This window comes from Halichoerus grypus, chromosome 13 (assembly GCF_964656455.1).
Source record: "Halichoerus grypus chromosome 13, mHalGry1.hap1.1, whole genome shotgun sequence".
In the NCBI taxonomy this organism is placed as follows: Eukaryota; Metazoa; Chordata; class Mammalia; order Carnivora; family Phocidae; genus Halichoerus; species Halichoerus grypus.
Genome location: NC_135724.1, coordinates 119634 through 145367, shown reverse-complemented (window position 1 = coordinate 145367; position 25734 = coordinate 119634). Strand labels below are relative to the sequence as shown.

The window sequence follows — 25734 nt, the reverse complement described above, 5'->3', positions numbered from 1 at the left end:
GGTTAGGTTTATTCCTAGGTATCTTATTGTTTTTGGTGAAATTGCAAATGGGATCAATTCCTTGATTTCTCTCTCTGCTGCTTCATTATTGGTGTGTAGGAATGCAACAGATTTCTGCACATTGATTTTATATCCTGCAACTTTGCTGAATTCATGAATTAGTTCTAGCAATTTTTTGGTGGCATCTTTCGAGTTTTCTACATAGAGTATCATGTTGTCTGCAAAGAGTGAAAATTTGACTTCTTTGCTGATTTGGTTGCCTTTTATTTCTTTTTGTTGTCTGATTGCTGAGGCTAGGACTTCTAGTACTATATTGATCAACAGTGGTGAGAGTGGACATCCCTGTCTTGTTCCTGACTGTAGAGGAAAAGCTCTCAGTTTTTCCCCATTGAGGATGATATTAGCTGTGGGTCTTTCATATATGGCCTTTATGATGTTGAGGTATGTTCCCTCTATCCCTACTTTGTTGAGGGTGTTTATCATGATGGATGCTATACTTTGTCAAAGGCTTTTTCCTCATCTATTAAGAGGGTCATATGGTTCTTATCCTTTCTTTTATACATGTGGTGTATCACATTGATTTGTGAATATATTTTTTTTTAAGATTATTTATTTATTTATTTGAGAGAGAGAGAATGAGAGAGAGCAAGCACATGAGAGGGGGGAGGGTCAGAGGGAGAAGCAGACTCCCTGCCGAGCAGGGAGCCCGATGCGGGACTCGATCCAGGGACTCCAGGATCATGACCTGAGCCGAAGGCAGTCGCTTAACCAACTGAGCCACCCAGGCGCCCTGATTTGTGAATATTGAACCACCCTTGCAGCCCAGGAATAAATCCCACTTGATCATGGTGAATGATTCTTTTAGTGTGCTGTTGGATTCGATTTGTTAATATTTTGCTGAGAATTTTTGCATCTATGTTCATCAGGGTTATTGGCCTGTAATTCTCCTTTTTAGTGGGGTCTTTGGTTTTGGAATCAAGGTAATGCTGACTTCATAGAATGAGTTTAGAAGTATTCCTTCCATTTCTATTTTTTGGAACAGTTTGAGGAGAATAGGTATTATCTCTTCTTTAAATGTCTGGTAGTATTCCCCTGAGAATCCAACTGGCCCTGGATTTTTGTTTGTTGGGAGATTTTTGATTACTGATTCAATTTCTTTGCTGGTTATGGGTATGATCAAATTTTCTATTTCTTCCTGTTTAAAATTTGGTAGTTTATAGGTTTCTAGGAATTTGTCTATTTCTCCAGACTGCCCAGTTTGTTGGCATATAATTTTTCATAATATCCCCTTATAATTGTTTGTATTTCTGTGGTGTTGGTTATAATCTCTCCTCTTTCATTCATGATTTCATCATCTATTTGGGTCCTTTCTCTTTTCTTTTTGATAAGTCTGCTAAATAAAATTTACCAATTTTATTAATTCTTTGAAAGAATCAGCTCTCAGTTTTGTTAATCGTTCTACTGGGTTTTTGTTGTTATTGTTGTTTCTGTATCATTTATTTCTGCTCTAATCTTTATTATTTCCCTTCTTCTGCTGGCTTTAGGCTTTATTTGCTGTTCCTTTTCTAGCTCCTTTAGGTGTAAGGTTAGGTTGTGTGTTTGAGACTTTTCTTGCTTCTTGAGGTAGGCCTATATTGCTATATACTTCCCTCTTAGGACTGCCTTTGCTGTATCCCAAAGGTTTAGACAAATGTGTTTTCATTTTCATTTGTTTCCATGTTTCCATGTATCCCAAAGGTTTGGACAAACGTGTTTTTGTTTTCATTTGTTTCCATGTATTTTTTTATTTGTTTAATTTCCTAGTTGACCCATTCATTCTTTAGTAGGATGTTCTTTAACCTCCATGTATTTGTGGTCTTTCCAAATTCTTTCTTGTGGTTGACTTCAAGTTTCATAGTGTTGAGGTCTGAAAATATGCATGTTATGATCTCAATCTTTTTGTACTTTGTTGAGGGCTGATTTGTGACCCAGTATGTGATCTAGTCTGGAAAATGTTCCATGTGCACTTGAAAAGAATGTGTATTCTGCTGCTTTAGCATGGAATGTTGTTAATATATTTGTTAAGTCAATCTGGACCAGTGTGTCATTCAAAGTCATTGTTTCCTTGTTGATTTTCTGCTTAGATGATCTGTCCATTGCTGTAAGTGGGGTGTTAAAGTTCCCTACTATTATTTTATTATCAATGAGTTTCTTTATGTTTATTAGTTGAATTATATATTTGGTTGGTCCCAATTGGGGGCATAAATATTTACAATTGTTAGGTCTTCTTGATGAATAGACCCCTTAATTATGATATAATATGCCCTTCTTCATCTCTTGTTACAGTCTTTGTTTTAAAATCTAGTTTGTCTGGGGGCACCTGCATGGCTCAGTTGGTTAAGCATCTGACTCTTGATTTTGGCTCAGGTCATGATCTCAGGGTCGTGGGATTGAGCCCCGTGTTGGGCTCTGTGCTTGATGTGGAGCCTGTTTGTGGTTCTCTCTCTCCATCTCCCTCTGCCCCTCCCCCTTCACATGCTTTCTCTCTCTCTCTTAAAATGAATGAATGAATGAATGAATGAGTAAATAAAATAACAGTAAATAATAAAATCTAGTTTGTTTGATATAGGTATGGCTACTCTGGCTTTCTTTTAATGTCCATTAGCATGATAGATGGTTCTGCATCCCCTCACTTTCAACCTGCAGGTGTTTCTAGGTCTAAAATGAGTCTCTTGTAGGCAGCATATAAGATGGATCTTGTTTTTTGTATCCATTCTGATACCCTATGTTTTATTGGAGTATTTAGTCCATTTACATTCAGAATGATTATTGAAAGCTATGAATTTAGTGCCATTGTGTTACCTGTAGAATTGGTGTTTCTGGTGATGTTCTCTGGTCCTTTGTAGTCTTTGTTGCTTTTGGCCTTTTTTTTCTCCACTCAGAGTCCCCTTAAAATTTCTTGCAAGGCTGGTTTGATGGTCATGAACTCCTTTAGTTTTTGTTTGTCTGGGAAACTCTTTATCTCTCCTTCTATTCTGAATGACAGCATTGCTGGATAAAGAATTTTTGGCTGCATATTTTTCCCATTCAGCACGTTGAATATATCCTGCCACTCTTTTCCGGCTTGTCAAGTTTCTGTGGGCAGATCTGCTGCAAACCTGATGGGTCTTCCCTTGTAGGTTAAGGATTTTTTTCCCCTTGCTCCTTCCAGGATTCTTGTCTGTGTATCTTGTGAATCTGACTATATGCCTTGGTGTTATGGTCAGCTTTTGTTGATTTCAATGAGTTTTCTGTGCTTCCTGGATTTCTTTGTCTTTGTCCTCCCCCAGATTAGGGAAGTTTTCAGCTGTAATTCATTTGAATAAACCTGCCCCTTTTTCTGTCTCTTCATCTTCTGGGACTCCTATGATATGAATGTTATTATGTTTTAATAAGTTGCTGAATTCTCTAATTCTATCTTCATGACCCATTACCTTTCTTTCCCTCTTTTTTCAGCTTCATTATTTTTCATAATTTTATCTTCTATATCACTGATTCGCTCCTCTGCTTCATCCATTCTCATTTCTATGACTTGCACTTGGAATTGCATCTTGGTTACATTCAGCCTGACTAGATTTTAGTTCTTTTATCTCTGCAGTAAGGGATTCTCTAGTGTCTTCTATGCTTTTTTCAAGCACAGCTAGTATCCTTATAATCATTGTTTTAAATTTTAGTTCAGACATCTTACTTATATCTGTATTCATTTAATCCCTGACCCTGAGTTCTACTTCCTGTTCTTTCTTTTGGGGTGAATTTCTCTGTCATGTCATTTTGTCCAGAAAAGAAAAGAAGAAAGAAAAAAACCCCACAAACCACAAAACAAAAAAACTGGATCCTGGGTGTGTTTTGGTCTGCTTGTTAAAAGAATCTAGATCCCAGGGGCACCTGGGTGGCTCAGTTGGTTAAGCGTCCAACTCTTGATTTTGGCTCAGGTCATGATCTCAGGGTCGTGGGATTGAGCCCTGCATCAGGCTACATGCTCAGCATGGAGTCTGCTTGAAATCCTCTCTCTCCCTCTGCCCCTCCCCCCGCTTGCATGCTCTCTCTCCCTAAAATAAATAAAATCTTAAAAAGAATCTAGATCCCAAAATAAAAAAATAAAATGAAAATAAAAAAATAAAAAATAAAGTATATACAAAAGATAAAAAGGAATTGAATAAGAAAATAAATGAAAAAATAATAAAAAATAAAGAATAAAAGTAAAAAGGAAGCTAGATCCTATTTCCTCTAGAGCTGAAGATTTGCAGCACTCTGTGATCAGTAAACTTGGTGCCAGCTAGTTGTTTGTGCTGGTCTTCTGGGGGAGGGGCCTGCTGAGCTGATTCTCAGGTGGACTTGCTCTAGTAGAAATGTGCCTCCAGGGCACAGAGAGGCAGGGCTTGGTGTACATGGCTCCAGATTCCACTAGGTGGCACTGTTTTGCTCCCTGAAGGCTTCAAGCACTGATGGGCGAGATGAATATGGCTGTGCCCCACCCTCTAGCCTTGGAGCTGAAAATTGGCCTCCCCACTGTTCAGTGAGCCCTCACAGAAGAGCAATCAATCACTGTGTCCCTGGTTTCCATCAGAACCCTGTATTCACCCTGCCTTGCCTGAACTTTTTTATCTCAGGCATACAACTGAGTTTCAAAAATCCAAATTTTAGGGACTCCCCTGGTGAGGACCCCTGCTGTTCCTCGGGGGTGTGTGTGTCTTGCTGTGCTTTTGCCATTTGCCAGGGAGTCCCAGGAAAGTGGTCACATGACTGTTCAGTGGTTCACACTTAATGGCAAAACAGAGCAGAAAGCCCCATCTAGACCCCCTGCTCTCAGCTGGCTTCCCTGCGCCTGTGCCTGGGAACAGTGTGGCACTTAGGCATCACCTGTTCTTCTTGCAACCCTGGAGATCCTGAGACCGTGCTGTCACACCTGGGATTCTGTCCCACTTCACCACCTGAGCACCTTTAAGCCAAGCATGTCCCCCACTGTAGCAGACTTCTAAAATTCTGATTTTATGCTTTGCTGCTTGTAATACTTTGTGGTAGCTTCCAGAAGCAGGCTCCCTTCCTGCTGCCGTATCCACATATATATACCCCCCAATTCAACTCTCTCACTGCCTACCTTCCAAAAGGTGGTTGCTTTTCTACTTGTAGACTTGCAGGGTTTTTTCTTTCAGATTGATTTCTTGGGTATTCAGAATGATTTGATAACTATCTAGCTGTGTTTGAGGGACAAGATAGGCTTAGGTCCCCTTAATCCTTGGCCATCTTAACTCCTCCTATTTATTTCTGATTTCATTTACTTGAGCCCTCTCTCTTTTTCTTGGGGGAGTCTAGCTAAACGTTTGTCAGTTTTATCTTTTCAAATATCCAGTTCTCAGTTTCATTGATCTTTTCTATTGTCTTTTTAGTCTATTTCGTTTATCTCTGCACTGATCTTTATAATTTCCTTCCTTCTACTAAGTTCAGGCTTTGTTCTTTTCTAGTTCCTTGAGGTATAAAGTTAGGTTTGAAATTTTTCTTGTTTCTTGAGGTATTGCTATGAACTTCCCTCTTAGAACTGCTTTTGCCACATCCTATAAATTTTGGTATGCTGTATTTCCATTTTCATTTGTCTCAAGTTGTTTATTTCTTCATTGACTATTTGGTTATTCAGTAGCATTTGTGAATTTTCTAGTTTCCTTTTGTGATTGATTACTAGTTTTGTACAATTGTGGTCAGAAAAGATATGTGAAGAATGTATATTTTTTGCTTTCAGATGGAATGTTTTTATAGATCTGTTAAGTCCTTCTGGTCTAATGTGTCATCTAAGACTGATGTTTCCTTATTTGATTTTCTGTCTGGATGATCTATTCATTGATTAAAGTTTGGTCTTAATTATCTCTACTATTATTTTATTGCTGTCATTTCTCCCTTTAAGTCTGTTAATATTTGTGTTATACATTTAGGAGCTTTTATGTTGGGTGCATAAATATTTATAAACATATCTTTTATTGGATTGACCCCTTTATCATTATGTAATGCTCTTCTTTGTGTCTTATTAGTGTGCTTTAAAGTCCATTTAAAGATTTATTTATTTATTTATTGAGAGAGAGAGCACAAGCTGGGGGTGAGGGGGAGAGGCAGAAGGAGAGGGAGAAACAGACTCCTCATTGAGCAGGGAGCCTGACATGGGGCCAGATCTCTAGACCCATGACCTCAGTCAAAGGCAGATGCTTAACTGACTGAGCCACCCAGGTGCCCTGTAAAGTCGATTTTTTTCTGATATAGGTATAACTACCCCAGCTTTCTTTTGGTTTCCATTTGCATTATTCAATCCCTTCATTTTCAGTCTGTGTGTGTCCTTACATCTGATGTGAGTCTCTTGTAGGTTGCATATAAATGGGTCTTGGTTTTTTTTTTTTTTAACCATTAAAATTATTTTTTATCTGTTTATTGAATTGTAACACAAATACAGAAAAGTACATAAATCACAAATGCACAGTTCAATGAATTTTTTTACAAAATGAATACACCAGGGGCAAAAAAGAGAACGTGACCAGACCCCCCCCCCCAGAAGTCCTCATGCTACCTCCCAGACACCCTCCCTGTCCTGCTCCTCAGTGATTTTACTGTCCTGCCTCCCAACACCATCAATTAGTGCTTGCTGACCTTCATATAAATGGAATAATTCAGTATGTTTCTTGGTGTTTAGCTCTTTTTGTTCAATATTATGGTTGGAGATTCATCTGTATTGCAGTACATAGCTGTGGTTTGTTTTCACTCCTGTAAAAATACCCTTATAAGAATATATTATTCTTATATATTTATATATAAATATATGTAAAATATAAAATATAAAAATATATATAAAATATAAAAAATATACTTATTTATCCATTCTACTGTTGATGAGCTTTTTGTGCTTTTGGTTTTGTACCATTAGCAATTGCTGCTATAAACATTCTTTTTTTTTTTTTTTAAAGATTTTATTTATTTATCTGACAGATAGAGAGACAGCGAGAGAGGGAACACAAGCAGGGGGAGTGGGAGAGGGAGAAGCAGGCTTCCCGCTGAGCAGGGAGCCCGATGTGGGGCTCGATCCCAGAACCCCGGGATCATGACCTAAGCCAAAGGCAGACACTTAACGACTGAGCCACCCAGGCGCCCCTCTGCTATAAACATTCTTGTACATGACTTGTGTTGTACTTGGGCCCACATTTCTGTCAAGTGAATTTTTTTTAAAATCCAGTCACTCTATGTCTTTTGATTAGAGAATTTAGTCCCTTAACATTTAAAGTAATTATCTATAGGTAGGTACTTACTGCCATTTTGTTAATTGTTTTCTGGCTGTTTTGTTGTTTCTCTGTTTCTTCTTTTCTTTCTCTCTTTGTGGTTTGATGATTTTTTCCCTAAACATAGTGGTATGTTTAGATTCCTTTCTCTTTTTTTTTTTATATACTTCAGGTTTTTGCTTTGTGGTTACCATGAGGCTTACATATAACAACCTATATTTATAACAACTTAAATTGAAAATAATTTGTTTGTACACATTCTAAAGCTGTACATTTTTAGTCCCTACCACATCTTATGTTTTTTTTTAAACTCTTTTAAAACTTAATTTTCTTCATTTCATTCTATTAAGATGATCATGAATCTTTTTTTTACGTTTTATGTTTTTGATGTCACATTTTATGTCTTTTTATCTTGCGTATTCTTTAATTATTGTAGTTATAGTTATTCTTACTACTTTCATTTTTTAAAGAGATTTTATTTACTAGAGAGAGATAGCGAGAAAGAGCATGAACGGGAGGTGGGAGAGGAAAAGGCAGGCTCCCCGCTGAGCAGGGTCCCTGATGCGGGGCTTGATCCCAGGACCCTGGGATCATGATTTGAGCCAAAGGCAGATGCTTAACCAACTGAGCCACACAGGCGCCCCACTACTTTTGTCTTCTAACCTTCATACCAGCTATAAGTGATTAACTACCATTACTATATATTTACTTTTACCAGTGAGTTTTATACTTATATTTTCTTGTTACTAATGAGCACCCTTTCTTTTAAGCTTAAAGAAGTCTCTGTAACATTTCATGTAAGGGTGGTTTAGTGGTGATGAATGCCTTTAGCTTTTGCTGTCTGGAAAACTCTTTGTCTTTTCTTCAATTCTGAATGATAATTTTGCTGGGTAGAGTAATCTTGATCGGAAGTTTTTTCTTTCAGTTTTTTGAATATATTGTGTCACCCCCTTTTGACCTGCAAAGTTTCTGCTGCAAAATCTGCTGATAGTCTTGTGGAGGTTCCCTTGTACATAACAAGTTGTTTTTCTCTTGCTGCTTTGAAGATACTCTAGTCTCTAACTTTTGACATTTTAATTATAATGTGTCTCAGTGTGGGTCTCTTTGGGTTTGTCTTATTTGGAGCTCTCTAGGCTCTGGATCTGGATGTGTTTCCTTTCCCAGTTTAGGGAAGTTTTCAGCCACTATTCCTTCAAATAATTTTCTGCCCCATACTCTCTCTCTTCTCCTTCTGGGAGCCCTACCATGTGACTGTTATCCCATTGATGTTGTTCTTGAAGTCCCTTAAGCTGTCTTCATTTTTTTTTTCATTCTTTTTTCTTTTTGCTGCTCTGATTGGGAGGGTCCCACTGCCCTGCACTTGAGTTCATTGATCCTTTCTTCTGCTTCATCTAGTCTACTACTGAACCCAGCCAATGTATTTTTAAGTTCAGTTATTGTATTCTTCAGCCTGTGACTTCTATTTGGTACTTTCTTATATTTTCTCTCTCTTTGTGGAAGTTCTCACTGTGTTCATCCATGCTTCTCTCAAGTTTGGTGAGCATCTTTGTGAACATTACTTCGACTTCTTCATCAGGTAAACCACCTATCTCTATTTCATTAAGATTATTTCCTGAGGTTTTATCTTGTTCTTTTGTTTGGAATATATTCCTCTGTTTCCTCATTTTGCTTGATTCTCTTCATATGTTTCTGTGTATTAGATGAAACAGCCATCTGTCTCAGTTCTAAAGGAGTGGCCTTCTGTGGGAGATGAATGTTATTGTTCAAACTTGCCCTAGCTCTTTGTTGTCTCTAGAACCTTTGTGATTATCCAAGCAGCCTATTTTAATAGCTCCAAGTTGTTGATGGTGTGCCAAGGCCTGTCAGTGTCCCAGTGGGTGAAATCTCAGACAGCATCTAGATTCAGGCTGATTGGAAGCCAGACATTCAGGCAACAGCTTTTGAAGTATACAAATATGTACAGTCCTGTGGGGCCACAAGCATAAGCCCTGTTGGTCACCAGAACAGGTGATCTGGAGGTCCCCTGGCCTAGGGTAGTAGACTCCCAGGAACTGTCTCTGTTACAGCTCCATGGGACCCAGTAATGCAAGCCCCCTGGCCACCCCAAGGGGGTGTCCCAGGGTGGTAGCCATAAAAACCAGGACACTAGATGGAAGAACTAGGGCACCAGACCTGTGTAAGAGCTCCCCTCTGCAAGACACTGGCACTCTGGAGCATGGCAGAGGGAGAGTGTGAAGATAGAACCTACCTTCCAAGGTCTCTAGGAGGGTTTACAGTCAACCCTTAGCTGTGTGTTTATTTAGAAGCCTGCTCCTCTGCCTGCAGCATTGAGGGTAGCTTATAGGCCTCTTTCTCCAAAAGACTGAACTCCTGGCTCTGTTCCTTCTTACTCTGCCCTGGCGTGTGGGGGGGTGGTTGTTTGAGAACTCTTTTTCCATTGGTTACAGGCCTAGGGGACCCATGAGCCTAAAGCCCAATTGACCACTAGACCCAGGTGATGTAGAGGAGGTCCCTGGCAGCAGCTTTGAATGTTGGGATGCCAGAAAGGTTGAAGCTCCTTCCTGGGAGATCCCAGTGAGCTGCAGTGAGGCAGAGGGAGAGTGCAAGGATGGAGTACCTTGGCCTCTCTCCCTGAGAGCACCTCCATAGCCTCTAGATGTGTGCCATACTGAAGCCTGCCCCTTTCTCAGAGCGATGGAGGTATGTTTCAGCCTGCTGTCTGTGCGGTGACCAGGGGGCGGTATTCTGCCGACAGCAGTCTCTTTGATCGTCACAGTCCTGTGGGACCCAAGAACAGGCCCCCTGGCTTCCAGAGCCAGATTTTTGAGGGGTGTTCCTAGGCTGCAGCTGCAAAAACCAGGGCACCAGATGTGTGTGAAAACTCCTCTCTGAGAGATACTATTATTGTGGAGTGTGGCAGAGGGGTAGCCTAAAAACGACTCTGTTCTGGAGGATATGTCAGGAGGCCTGGCCCCTCAGGCCGATGCTTCAAGATTAGCAAACGGATCTCTGACATAAAGTCTGGGCACTGTTCAAACAGCTGCTTCTGCACTGGCCCTGGGTTGGTGAGTGGATGCAAGACCCTTAGGCATTTCTCAGGTTGCTAGAGTGCTCTGGGTCTTGTGGTCACCTGCCCTGTTGCTTTTCAAAGCCAGATGTTTTGAAGGTTTGTTCCGCAGGTGCAGCTCTTAACAATTGGGGTGCCTGATGTGGGGTAGAACCTTTTGGTCCTCAGGGAGAAGGTCTGGGTTTGTGAGTTCCCTCCCAATTGTGGGTTACTGCACTGGGGGTGGAGATTATGGTGAAACCAAGACTTAGCCTCTCCCACCCACCGTGATGTGGCTCTGATTTGTGGATGCGAGGCAGCTGCTCAGCTAGTTTTCAGAGGAACCTGTGCCATATGTAGCTGTAGAGCTGGCATGTCCATGGAGGAGTTGGGTCAGAATCTGGGTTTTCACGGCTGTACTGGGGCTTTGTAGGAGAATGTCCTCTTTGTAGGAAATTGTAACTAACAGTTCTGGGGCATGGGGTTGGCAGCTTACTCTTCAGCTTTTTTGCTGTAACTTTTCTTTGAGTTTTTTTTTTTTTTTTTTTTGAAACTTCAAGTGTTCATACCCCCCCTTTTTTTATTAAAAAAATATTTTATTTATTTGAGAGAGAGAAAGCACACATACGGGGGAGAAGCAGAGGGAGAGGTAGAAGCTGACTCCCCACTGAGCAGGGAGCCTGATGTGGGGCTTGTTCCCAGGACCCCAAGATCATGACCTGAGCTGAAGTCAGACTCCCAACTGACTGAGCCACCCAGGTGCCCCTGTTCATAACCTTTGATACAGTGATTTCATTTCTAGCAATCTGTCCTAAGGAAATAATCAGAAACCTAAGCTAAGATTTATGTATAAAGCTTACACACTTTTTGTAATATAAACTCTGTAAATAACCTAGTATCTATCAGGAAAATGGCCAACTTAACTTAGGTATAGTTGCTATTTTGCAGCTATTAAAAATACTGCTTTGGAACAATTTTTATTGCTTCAGGAAAATTCTTGTGGTATGTTACATGAGAAAGTAAGATGCATCATGCTGGGTAGTCTCTCATTTAGTGTCTCTTGAGTTATCTCTCCGATGACTTCCAAGGAAGCACCTAAACATCAATGTGACTGTCTGCTGGGATTACTGTGGGTGGTTTTCTTCTTTATGTACATGCTATTTTTCAGATTTTCCAGAATGAGCATATATAATTTTTATAATCAGAAGAAAAGGTTTAAAAAAACCACATAACCCCACTGTCTCCCAGGAACCTTTCAGAGGCTTCAAAGGAGTTAGGACACTTGTGGTCCTCTAAGCACATGGCAGTCCTAAGATTTATCTGTTATTCTCATTTGCTCCATTTACTTTTTTTTTTTTTAAGTGAGAGATTCTGTATTTTTTTCTGACTTCAGAATGGATTGCTTGCATTTTTCTGAAAACCTCAAAGAGTCAGAAAGGAAAAGTCCACCACCTCATTCCCAGACAACTGGTTTTGGCTCACAGTATTTGTGCTTTTTGTGTCCACCTTGCTTTACGTTCCATTTCAGTGTTGACCTGTGTGGATGTCTACGCAGCTGTCTCTCCTCAGGGTTTGTATGTCCGTGATTCACGCTTTCTGGAGCACTTTGTGGGTTCAGGTTGTACACTTGAAGACAAGAGGGCAAGAACAGGCTCTGAGAGTAGAAATTTGGGTTCAGTACATGAAGATACCGGATATGAACTTCTGTACAAGGTTCAGATTTCTCCCGCCTGAACACCTAGAGGCCCTAGGGAAATCAAGGGCAGGAGAGACTATTTCTAGGGTACCATGTCAGCTCTGTGCAGTGCAGGAATGAACTTTGAGTCAGAAAACTTTGTGTTTGTCTCAGCCACATATGAGTGAGCAACTGGATTTAGCATGACCATGAGAGCACGTTTCCCACCTTCCTTGGTGGGGTTATGAGTGTCCGTGTAGGGTCACATTGTGAACTAGTGGCTCTTGGCAGTGCACGTCATTATGTAGAGAGGAAAAAACAACTGCAGCTTGAAAACTTAGGTCTCCGTCCTGGGATGAGATGTTTTCTCCCCCTGCAGTGCAGATGCATGGGGTCCCTGTCTCCCCTGGATGATTAGCTTGAGGCTAAGTGGGTTCAGGTCAAGAAATAATGTGTTCACTTTCAAAGCTCCCTGGGGAAGGGAATTCAGAAGATGGCACTCATTTCCTGGGCTGGAGAGACCAATGTTGAATCATTTTGTTTGCTTTTTATTAACAAAATAAGAGTTTATTCCATTCCTTAGAAACATGGTTCAGTAATGAAAAGTTCTCAGTCCCTGATCAAGTTCTCTTTTTATGAAGATAAAGGAGAAGGAAACAAGGCGAGGAAAGATAAGAGGGAAAAAGAATTTGTATATTGGCTTAGGGTGCCTTCTGAAATAGGGAATACTTAGCATACTTGGGAATTGGACATTAGAGGCAGAACGGAGGGTAGAGAGTGGTGGGGAACAGAAAGTGATTCACAGAAAGTTGTCTGCACATTGGGAAGGACATATGCAGGTGACCTGGTGTTATGTTATGGTCTGAGAGCCAGCATATAACACCCTAGAGGAAAATCCTGGATGCTTGTTGGACGGGCCCTTGGTCATTAAGGTCATTTGCTCTGAGGCAAATCCTACAACTCTCTAGGCAACACTTTTTTGGGGGATTAGCCAATGGTTCTCAAGGTGTGATTCCTGGACTGGCAGGTTCCACATCACTTGGGAACTTGTTAGAAATGAAACATTTCAAGCCCTACCGACCGGTCTCCTGCATTTGAGCCTCTGGGGGTGGGCGGGTTGCTCTGGCTGATTCTGACACAGATGCCACAATCTGGGCTCAGGACGTGGGAGCACCCTCCAGCTTGTGTCAAATGGGAAATCCTGAAGCTTACACTGAGTACCTTATCTTCCTAGAAGTTGGAAATCAGCTAAGTAGGTTTATACTTTCAATAGAAACAATGCATATTGAATATTTTTTCAAGTTTTTATTTAAATTCCAGTTAGGTCACATATAGTATAATACTAGTTTCAGGTGTAGAATTTAGTGATTCATATTAAATATTTGTGTTCATTTAGGGATTGGCTATGAGTTCAGCCTTATTATGTAATTTTAAGTTGAACTTTCAGACCACTGTGACTGATCTTCAGAGCTGCTACAAAAGCCACAGCATACTAATTCCTGCTATGAATGAGTTTTCTCCAACGGAACAACCTGTTACCACCCATTCTAGCAGCTATTTCTTTTCATGCAAGGACTAAAAGGGGGCATTTACACCATTTTTGGTTCATACTTGCATCAGAGCTATCATTCATTCATTTATATCTTTTAAAAGTACAATCTCCATTTTACCTGTTTCCAGAGAACACTTTTCCTTCAGTCCTTGAAGACTTGGCTCCTTATGTGGGCTTTGGTGGAAGTTGTGGGGCAGCAGCCGTGGGTCTAAACCGGTCCTTCTGGAGGGTGGTGCCTGACTACCCTGCTGTGGATGGCAAGGCTCACACAGGAAAGGGTTCACACACAGCTTGGCACACCTAGACAGCCAAGACGCTTGCTTCAGAAATGTCCCTGATGGCGGTGGCCTCTGTGCTGAACAACGACCTTCTTAATGTGTCCCTGGGCACGCCGGGTGCAGCTGGTGCGGCGGGAGGCTGCACGCAGCCCTGGTCCTTTTGGGCACCACCGTTACTCCTCTTTTTCTTGGTCATCTTGGAAACGAAGACCCCAGAAGTGCCTCAGAGCTTTCAAAAAACATTTGATGGAGACATGAAAATAACTTAATGGCCTTCTTTTGGAAGACTTATCTCAGATTTAGCTAAACTGGATTTTTTAACAATCAGGACTTTTCAGGTACCTTTGCAACTTGCCATGAGCCCCACTCCCCATGTGTGATCACTTTGAGTAATTCTGCAAGATGCTACATAAGGTCTGATTCGTGGACAGCCTCGTCACCCGCTGACAGGCGGGCTCCTCTGGACAGCACCATATGCCCTAGGGTGGGCAATATGGATTACTGGGTCAGGGAGACCGGCACCCCGTGCTGTGCATGCAGGTGCGTGCGCCTTGTACAAAGGCAAGCCCTGCATCTCCACCTCCTTCACCAGCAGCTCCATGTCCTTGGAATGTGCAGGGGACAGGCCAGCTATTGGGAGTTTCCCCAACTGTAAACTTGAAAAGCCACTGAAAGGGTTAGGTTGATGAATGCCTGTAGAAAGCACTTTCTTCCAGGAATTATTGGTGCTCACTGCTACCGCCATAACATCCGTGACGACTGAGTGAGTAGACCATGATGCTATGCACTCTATGTTTAGTAATGTCAGAGTGAGAAAGCATGAATGACAATTCTGCAAACCTGGGTATATTTAGGAAGAGCTGTATAGTAAGTATTTAGAAAACCTCTTTCCAAAGGACTTCAAAAGAAGTTTCTAGACCTAAGACACATCCATCTCCCATCAAATACAACTATAATTTAGTTATTTGAAATGACCTACTACCTGTTTGAGTTTGAGCCCATTTTCTCATCTGTAAAATGGGGATAATGCTACTTGCCTCATGGAGCACGTGTGACGATTAAGTGGAAAAATATGGCACATGACAGGCACTTGGTAAATATTAGAGGCATTCCATTCTGAGTGGCAAGTTTCTGCTCATCACTAACACTGCTAATCTCTCCAGTATTTAGAACACAAGTAAAAAATATTAAATGCAAAGAAAAAGTTTTTATTCTTTGATATATAAAACCAAGAAAACTTTAATGTGTAATACAACATAGTTTTTTTGTTTAAGGAGAAAATGGCAGAAGTAAAGATATGGGTACAAAAATACACTCAAGCAGCTGTTCCAAGAAATTGAGAATTCCTAAAATTATGAACAACAGCATACAAGTCTCAGAGGAGGCTTTTTTTTCTTTTGACTAAAAAATTATTCACATTTGCTTAACTTAAACATGGTAAGAAATATAACTTTCCTTCTTGGTAACAGATCCAGTTACTCAACAAGATATTCAATAACCAGCAATAACTTAGTAAAAGAACATTTCATTTGTGATAGTAACTAGCATTAGAGTTTTGGTTCTATAATACTTACTGTAGTAAAAAAAAAAAACAAAACAACACTTCTGACTGCTTGTGTGCCAGAAAAGATGCTCATACAGTTCACTGGAGCCCATAAATTTGGGTGTATTTGGACTCTCACCCCAGACCTCAAAGGGAGAGCACCTTTGGTCTTCCCTGTGCTTAGGAACAAAACCAACAGCGAGGCTGGCGTACAAATAACAAAATCAAACATAGGTGCAGAAGACCACAACTACTCAATAAAAACTATTTCTGCCCAATAAATAGTTTCCAAAAGAAAGAAAAATAATTGGCTTTTACACTTAATGAATTCAGGAAAAATGAAGATGTTGAGGTACTGTTTTCCGTTAGCGGCCATAAATCAGGACAGTTTTGCCACTGACCAGCAGGGGGCGCCGGACCACAGGAGAAGCAGCTGTGTGCTCTCCCAGGAAAGGCATCCTAGAAAAATATTTTTACCTGTATTTATATGAAAGCTTTATTTGGTCAAAGTTTAGTTCTCCAAGTATAAGTGTAATTTTCTCCTCGATATTGGATTCAAGCAAAATAGACTTCATATAAAATTGGATCAAACATGAATAAACTTTTAAAATTACTAAATATATAAATATTGCTGGAAGATCAAAGGGAAGTGACAATGAATTTAATCTGTGTTAAAAATCAAGTTCCCGGTGACTTGTTATTTAAAAACAAAGAACAGAAACTATACATCCAAATGAATATGAGCTTTCAAAGGCCTGGCTGGAGGTGTGTGGTAGGCTTATCCATCCTTTCTGCTGATAGTATTTCAAAAATTGCCCTCAGATTCAATCAGTCCACAGGAGAAGACAGTAAATATTGGCTTTTGGTCCCAAAGTATTGCTGAGCATCGCCTTCCAACCCAGCAGGGCCGGCACTTGCCCTCCGCCCGCCCGCCCGCGAGGCCTCGCTGATTCCGGCCAGCTCCTTCTCCCCAGCGGTGTTTGGGGGCCCAGCACCCCCGGCCGTCTGACCTACAACCACCAGCGATGTGGAAATTTGACGTCCATGGTCCACAGTCACGCGTCCTGTGGGTGCGGCGCCGTCCTGCCGTCAGCGGAGCGAGCAAGGCGGGGGAGCTCAGTAGAAACCGGCTGCGTCTGCAGGAGCCACGCTAAAAACACCACGTACGGTCTGTAAAAAAGTACTTTTAAAGCTTCATTTATAAAAGTATTCTTGAAACTGAAACATGTTCTGCACTTGGTCAGGAAAGTGCCGGGACGTGCGCCCGGCTGGGTACGGGCTGCAGGCGTGCGCACTTTACGTTCTGTGGAGAAATTCTATAAAAATAGCATTTGTGTTTTCTATCCGTAAGTTCGAGCCAAGCACGGGGTGTGCGAGCATCAAACAAAAAGGGGTGAGTCTGCGTCCCCGTCCCGATTTTCGGCTCGGACTCCGCCTGACCAGCGTCTGGCAGGGGCGCCCCGCGGGCCTACAGCGTGACGGCCGGGCCGTGCTCCTCCACGGCGCCCGGGGGCAGCGGCAGGGCCAGGCTCTGGCGCGGGTCTGCGCGCAGGGAGCTGAGCAGCCGGTGCGCCGGGCCCGCGCCGTTGACCCGCGCCTGGCTGCCCGGTGGCGGCGGCGGCCTGGGCACCGGCCGCGGCTCCAGGACGCCCTCGAGCACCACGTCGGGCTCGTCGTCGCTGTCGGCGTCGTCGGGCTGCAGGTGCAGCAGCGCGGGGGCGGCGGGCAGGCTGTGGCGGCTGGCCGCGCTGTCCGAGGAGCGGCCCGAGCTGCCCGACGCGCGGCTGCCGCGCACCACGTTGTTCCTCTGGTTGGCCGGCTTGACCGTGACGATGAGGTTGTGGCTGTTGGCGATCATCATGTCCGTGACCTGGTCCAGCGTCTTCCCGGCCACCTCGATGCCGTTCACCTCCAGGACCTCGTCGTCCACGGCCAGCAGCCCTGTGCTCTCGGCCAGGCCGCCCGGCACCATGCGCGAGATGAAGATGCCGGGCACCTTCTCCAGCCCCTGCGGGGCGACGCGCACACTCGTGCCGTCACGGATGTAGAAGCCCAGCGGCTTCTGGCAGCCGTGCCTGTACAGCCTCACGCGGCGGTGCGTCTCGGGCAGGATGTCCACGTCGATGATGGAGGACACGGGGCGGAAGTCGTGCGGCAGGCCGATGTGCAGGTGCGCGCGCCTGCGGGGGCCGTCCTCCCGCAGCGCCAGTGCCTTCCTCCGGCGGGACAGCGAGCCGGCCCCGAAGCTGCAGTGCTCCGCCTCCTCTGAAACAGCAGGGGGGACGGTCAGGACAGGGGCCACAGGTGTGGGAAAGCACCGACGGGCACCGCAACGCGTGCGCGCCGAGGCTGCCCGTACCTGGCAAAGCCTCTCTGCTGCTGGCGGGGCATCTGCTCCTCCGGTGGGCCCCAGGATCCTGCGAAACTCTGAGCAATGCGCCCCACAATCGCATCACGTCTTTCAGCTAATTCCCTACGAGTCTCACGCACATGCCTAGGAGTTACCAGTTTGTTACATCACACCTCACTTTTTGGGGAAGTCTCCACCTCCAGGAGGATATGCTGGAGTAACTTTCTGAGTTGTTTCACTGAGTCCACAAATAATCCTGGCATCCGTTGACCTGGCCCCAATAGTTCAAGTGCAATTGCCTCCCTAAAGTTAGCTCTCTGGAACTCTCCAGAACCACCCACAGGCCACCGACAAAATGACTGAAAGGTGGAGAGGCAGAAATAAGAAACTGCAATAAAGAGGATTAACAACAGATGGAAAGTTTAAAAGTGCCTGATTGGATCCTGGGAAGAGGGCAGAGCAGGGAGCACCAGGAATCTCTCCCCACCGGGCAACGACCACACGGCAGAATCTGTCTGATGGGACTATCTGGGGACTGCAGAGTCGGCTGAAGGCTTGCAGCTGTCCAGGAGAAGTAGTCAGTTTTGGTCTCTTCTAGCTCCCAGCACAGAGCAGCTACCCAGCCGTGCGGCAGGCAGCCGTGCACGTGTTTCTGGGGCAGCCTGCAGACGCCAGGTGGGCAAGAAGCACCCCGTCCTCCAAAGAGCAGGAGTCTAAGCTCTGACCACCGCCGGCTGCTTCTGATCACACAGGTGCAGACACAGAGCCTGGCGGCCGTTGCTGTCGGCACTCCAGCTCCAGTGACTCCAAGGGCATTGGAAGGGCGAGGGCCCCCTTGTCCCCCTTTTGCTTCTCACTTTTCCCCTTTTGGGAGCCACACAGTAGGACATTCAAAAAGAGGGGCGCCTGGGTGGCTCAGTCGTTAAGCGTCTGCCTTCGGCTCAGGTCATGATCCCAGGGTCCTGGGATCGAGCCCCGCATCGGGCTCCCTGCTCTGCGGGAAGCCTGCTTCTCCCTCTCCCACTCCCCCTGCTTGTGTTCCCTTTCTCGCTGTGTCTCTCTCTGTCAAATAAATAAATAAAATCTTTAAAAAAAAAACAAAAAACAAAAAAACAAAAAGAGCTGCATACGTGGGAAATTAGGAAGGGATCGCGCGTGCCCAAGGAAAGGCTCAGAAAAGACCTGAGAAGACATTCAGTTTACACCTCAGGCTGGTCCTCGGCACAGAGACAGCCCGCAACCATCAAAAGAACGATGACAACCAAACAGCAAACCCCGGGGAAGGGGGAGAATCTGATTTCCAGAGTTACCACGTCATGAGATTCGAATGTCCGGTGGTCAGCCAAAAAAATCACAAGGCACAGAAGGAAACAGGAGAGTCTGGCCCACTGAAAGGAAAAAGAGAACTCAACAGAATCTGTCCCTAAAAAAGACCTGAGGTCAGATCTACTAGACAGTCTTTAACACAAATGCCTTGAGACAGTGGGGTAAGATGGTGGAGGAGGAGGATCCCGAGCTCACCTCCTCCCAGGGACACACCAAGGCATCCACCACATAGAAAGCAACTCAACCTGAGAACAACCTGAGGCCAGCGGAACAGGTCTTCCACAGTCAAGGACAGAAAGAAAAAGCCACACCAAGAAGGGTAGGAGGGGCAAAGACTGAGTCAGGAAACACATTCCTGGCACACGACCCACAAGTGGGAGGGATATCACAGGGGCAGAGGTCCTCCCTGAGGACTGAGGTGATCAAGTCCCATGGGCACCCCCGGCACTAGGGACCTGCACCAGGAAGTAAGCCCCTGTAATGTCTAGCTCTGAAAATCAGCAAGGCTTAACCCTGGGAGCTTTAAAAACCAGTGGGGCCCAGTTCCAGGAGAGCAAGGGCTAGAGGAAATTGAGACTCTGCTCTTAAAGGGTTAGTGTACTGTATCGCTTGGCTCCAGAGGCAGCAGTTTGAAAAGTGCCTGAGATGTATTGACAAATTTTAGGGCATGTGCTGGAGGGGCAGGGATCTGTAGGAGCTTCCTCTGGGAATGGAAGTGCTGATGGGCACTTCTGTTCTTGCCCTCCTTCCGCCTAGCTGGCCAGGCACCACTTCTGGCACTCTCCATCTAACCTGCTAGGACTGCTTCACCTGCCCTGGCAGGCACCCCTCCAGAGCAGCCCCCACCTGCCACACCCAGGGGGTAGCCCCCAACTGGGACTGACACCCCTCCAGAGGGACTCTTGCCCCAAGGAGGGGGGTCAGCTCCACCTACCAGCATGCTCCAGCAGTCATGGCCCAGTCATAACAAGAGGGGGCATGCAGGCCACACAGGGGACAACCTTGAAGCACATGGTTCTGATGACCAGAGGGGACTGTGGCCCCAAAGGACACCTTTTATGTGAGGCTACTACTTTCAAGATCAGAAGATATAGCTGGTGGACTTAATACATAGAAATAAACACAGAATCAGGCAAAACCTCAGAAAAAGACCTAAAGAAATGGAGATAAACAACCTACCTGACAAAGAATACAAAGTAATGGTCATAAAGATACTCACCAGACTTGAAAGAAGAGTGGATGAACTCTGAGAACTTCAATAATGAGATAATTATAATGAAAATCACATCAGAGAAAATGAATAGCAGATTAGAGGATGCAGAATGGATCAGTGGTCTGGAAGACAGACATGGAAAGCACCCATGCTGAACAACAAAAAGAAAAAAGAATTGAAAGATGAGACTGGTTAAAGGACCTCCGGGACAACATTAAGTGTCTAATATTCACAGCATGGGGTCTTAGAGGGAGAGGAGATGGAGAAAGGGACAGAAAACCTATTTGAAGAAATAGCAACTGAAAACTTCCCTAATCTGAGGAAGGAAAGGGATCCAGGTCCAGGAAACACAGAGAGCCCCAAACAAGATGAACCCAAGGAGGTGCATACCAAGACATATAATAATCAAAATGGCAATGTTAAAGAGAGAATCTTAAAAGCAGTAAGAGAAAAACTACTAGCTACATACAAAGGGAACCCTATTAAGCTATCAGTTGATATTTCAGCAGAAACTCTGCAGGCCAGAAAGGAGTAACATGACATAGTCAAAGTGCTGAAAGGAAAAAAACTTACAACAAGAATACTCTATCCAGCAAGGCTATCATTCAGAACTAAAGGAGAGATAGAGTTTCCCAGACAAACGAAATTCAAGAGTTCATAACCACTAAGCTGGTCTTATAAGAAATGTTAAGGGGACTTCTTTAAGCAGAAAAGAGAAGGCCATAACTAGAAATACAAAAATTATGAAAGGGAAAAATTTCACAGATAAAAGCAAACATATAGTAAAGGTAGTAGATCAATCACTTACAAAACTAGTGTGAATATTAAAAGACAAAGGTAGTAAAATCAATTATATCTATAAAAATTAAGGGATACACAAAAAAGTAAAATATGTCATAAATTGTAGAGAAGTAAAGTATGCTTTCCGAGCGTATTTGAACTTAAGCAACCATCAACTTAATATAGATGTTGTATATATGTTTTATATGAATCTCATGATAACCAAACCAAAAACCTATAAATAGATATGCAAAAAAATAGAAAGGAATCCAAGCATAACACTAAAGAAAGTCATCAAATCACAAGGGAAGAGAGCAAGAGAAGAAGAGAGGAACCGAGAACTACAAAAACCAGAAAACAATGAACAAAATGGCAATAAGTACATAACCTATTGATAATTAAATGCTCCAATCAAAAGACATGGGGTGAATGGATAAATAAACAAGATCCATCTATATGCTGCCTATAAGAGACTCACTTCAGATCTAAAGACACACACAGATAAAAAATGAAGGGATGGAAAAAGATATTCCATGCCAATGGAAGCAAAAAAAGCGATCTGGGGTAGCCATACTTATATTGGACAGACTAGACTTTTAAAACAAAGACTGTAACAAGACAAAGAAGGGCATTATATAATGATAAAAGGATCAATCCAACAAGAGAATATAACAATCATAAATATGCATGCAACCTGAAACAACTAAATACATAAAGCAAATGTTAACATACTTTACAGGGGGAAACTGACAGTAATATAATAATAGTAGGGGACTTTAGCACTCCACTTGTATCAATGGATAGATCTTCCAGACAGTAAATCAATAAGGAAACAGTGGCTGTGAATGACACATTAGACCAGATGGACCTATTAGATATATGCAGAACATTCCATCCCAAAGCAGCAGCATACACATTCTTATCAACCACACATGGTTCATTCTCCAGGATAGGTCACATTAGGTCACAAAACAAGTCTCAATAAATTTAAGAAGATTGAAATCATATCAAGCATCTTTTCTGACCACAATGGTATTACTAGAAATCAAATGCAAGAAAATCTGGAACAAACCACAAACCTGTAAAGGCTAAGCAACATGCTACAAACAAAGGGTCAACAAAGAAATCAAAGAGGAAATAAAAAAAGTTCTTGGAGACAAATGAAAATGGAAACAGTAGTTCAAATTCTTTAGGATGCAGCAAAAGCAGTTCTAAGAGGGAAGTTTATAGATATGGGCCTACCTCAAGAAACAAGAAAAGTCTCAAACAGTCTAAACCTACACCTGAAAAAGACTATAAAAAAACAAAGCCCAAAATTAGTACAAGGAAGGAAGTAATAAAGATGGGAGTGAAAATAAATGAAGTAGAGACCAAAAAGACAATAGAAAAGATCAATGAAACTAAGAGCTGGTTCTTTGATAAGATAAACAAAATTGACAAACCTTTAGCCAGACTCATCAAGAAAAAAAGAGAGACTCAAGTAAATAAAATCAGAAATGAGAGAATTTAAAACTGACATCACAGAAATCCAAAAGATTTTAAGAGATTGCTATGAAAAATTATATACTAACAAATTGGACAACTAGAAGAATGGATAAATTCCTAGAAACATACAATCTTCTAAGACCGAATCAGGAAGAAATAGAAAATCTGAACAGACTGATTACTAGTAATGAAATTGAATTCGTAATCAAAATCCTGACAAACAATAAAGTCCAGGGCCAGATGGCACCGGTGAATTCTACTAAGCATTTTATTTATTTTATTTTATTTTAAGATTTTATTTACTTATTTGACAGAGAGAGACACAGCGAGAGAGGGAACACAAGCAGGGGGAGTGGGAGAGGGAGAAGCAGGCTTCCTGCAGAGCAGGGAGCCCGATGCGGAACTTGATCCCAGGACCCCGGGACCATGACCTGAGCCGAAGGCAGACGCTTAACTAACTGAGCCACCCAGGCGCCCAATAAATAAAATCTTAAAAAAAAAACCCAAAAAACTGAGAGAGTTTGTATCACTAGACTTGCCAGGCAAGAAATGCTCACGGGGGTCCTGCGGGTGAAATGAAAGACAACTAGACAGTAACTAGAAGCCATGTGAGAAATATCCCAATCAAGGTAAGTACATGGGCTACTACAAACGCTAGTATTATTATAACAATAGTCTGTAGCTGCTCTTTTTGTTTCTACATGATTTAGAGACTAATATATTTAAAGGATAAGCATTGTCTAAAAGCTGGTATTATTGTAACTTTGGTTTGTAACTTCAAATCTTGTCTTCTACATAATGTAAAAGACTAACGCATTTACAAGAATTATCAGTTTATGTTTTTGGTCACACAATATACAAAGATGTAATTTTGTGACACCAAACAACTAAAAGAGATGGGGATAGAACTGTTCTGCTTTGTTACTGAAGTTCTGCTGTTATAAATTAATATTAGAATGTTATATCCATAGGAAGTTAGATATAATTTCCATGGTAACCACCAAGAAAACAGCTACAGAATAGACACAAAAGAAATTAAGAAGGATTTAAACATTTAATTACAAAAAATTTAACTGAAAAGAAGAGAGGAATGCAGGCAATGGGGGACAAAAAAGCTACAGGGCATATAGAAAACAAATAGCACAGGGACAGAGGTAAGGCCCTTCTTATTAGCGGTTACTTTATATGTAATGAATTAAGCTCTGAAATCAAAGAACAGATTGGCAGAATGAATAAAAACACATGAACTAACAATATGCTGTCGACAAGAGACTCACTTTTGACCCAATGACATAAACAGGTAGAAAGTGAACCGATGGAAAAAGAGGTTCCATGAAAACAGTAACCAAAGGAGAGCTGGAATGGCTGTACTAATATCAGATGAAACAGACTCCAAAGAAAAAGTTACACAAGACAAAGGACATGATATATTAATAAAGGGCTCAACAGAGCAAGATATAACAGTTACAAACATTTACACACCTAGTGACAGACCATCAAAATATGTGAAGCAAAACCTGACAGAACTGAAGGCAGAAATAGTTCTACAGTAACAGCTGGAGACTTCAACATTCCTCCATAGTAACGGATACAAACCCAGACAAGAGAGGTAGGCAAATAGAGGACTTAACACAATAAGCCAAGTAGATTTAATAGATAAATACAGAACACTCCACCCAGCAAGAAGAGCATATGTAATTTACTCAAGTGCACATGGGACATTTTCCAAAATGGACCAAATATTGGCCACAAATTAAGCCTCAATAGATGTTAAAAGATAAATATCTTGCATGCAAAGTATATTCTTGGACCACAACATGATGAAGTAGAAATCAATAACATAAAGAGAACTGGAACATTCACCAAAATGTGAAAACTAAACACCACTTTATAACAACCAATGGATCAAAGAAGAAATCACAGGGAAATTAGAAAATACTTAGAGATGAATGAAAACAAAAACATATCATACCAAAACTTATGGAATGCAGCAAAAGCAGTGCTAAAAAGGAATTTTATAGCTATACATGCTTGCATTAAAACCAAGAAAGATTTCAAATCAACAACCTAACTTTACAACTTAAGGAACTAGAAAAATAAGAACAAACTAAATTCAAAGCTACCAGAAGGAAAGGAATAGTAAAGATTAGGGCAGAGATATAAGAAGTACAGAATAGAAAAACAGTAGAGAAAAATCAACGAAACAAAAAGTTGTTTCTTCAAAAAGATCAACAATATTGACAAACCTTTAACTAAATGAACTAAGAAAAAGAGAAGACTCAAATTACTAAAATCAGAAATAAAAGTGGGGACATTACTATCATTTCTACAGAAATAAAATGGATTTTAAGAAAGCACTATGAATAATTGCATGCCAATAAATTGGATAACCTAAATGAAATTGACAAATCTCTGGAAACACAAAACCTACCAAGACTGACTCATGAAGAAATAAAAAATATGACTAGATCTGTAACTAGAAAGGAGATTGAATCAGTGATCAATAATCTCTCAACAAAGAACAGCCCTGGATCTGAGGGCTTCACTGGTGAATTCTGCCAAACATTTAAAGAAGAACTAATACCAGTCCTTCTCAAACTTTTCCAAAAATTCAAAGAAAAGAGAACACTTCTTAATTAATTCTAAGGCCAGCATTACCCTGATACCAAAGCCAGACAAAGATACCCCAAGGGCAAAAACCGCACAGACCAATATTCCTTATGATCAGTGGTGCAAAAATACTCAACAAAATACTTGCAAACAGAATTTAGCAGTATATTAAAAGGATTATACACCGTGACCAAGTGGGATTCCCCCCCTGGAATGCAAGGATGGTTCAAAACATGAAAATCAATATGATACACTACATCAGCAAAATGAAGGGAAAAACACATGACAATCTCAATTGATGCAGAAAAAGCATTTTACAAAATACAACACGCATTCATTATAAAAACACTCAAGAAAACAGGGATAGAAGGAAACTACCTCCACATAAAAAGTCTACATATGAAAAATTCATAGCAAACATAATACTCAATGGTGAAAAAAAAAGCTTTTCCTCTAAGAGCAGGAAGAAGACATAGACTCCTGCTTTTATCACTTCTATTCAACATAGTAATGGAATTCCTAGCCAGAGCAATTAGGCAAGAAAAAGAAATAAAACCCATCCAAATTGGAAAGGAAGAAGTAAAATCATCATCTCTGTTTGCAGATGA

At 42.0% G+C, this 25734-nt stretch overlaps 1 protein-coding gene across 1 annotated transcript in view; it reads right to left on the bottom strand.

Moving 5' to 3' along the window:
- Nucleotides 1–15006: 15006 nt before the first annotated feature.
- PARD6G (par-6 family cell polarity regulator gamma) overlaps nt 15007–25734 on the bottom strand; it is an 86217-nt gene continuing 75489 nt past the window's right edge. Inside the window, exon 3 of the mRNA XM_036067829.2 lies at nt 15007–17627. Within this exon, the coding sequence (XP_035923722.2) occupies nt 16831–17627 (797 nt within the window). The 3' untranslated portion in view covers nt 15007–16830. The remainder of the gene's footprint in view (nt 17628–25734) is intronic.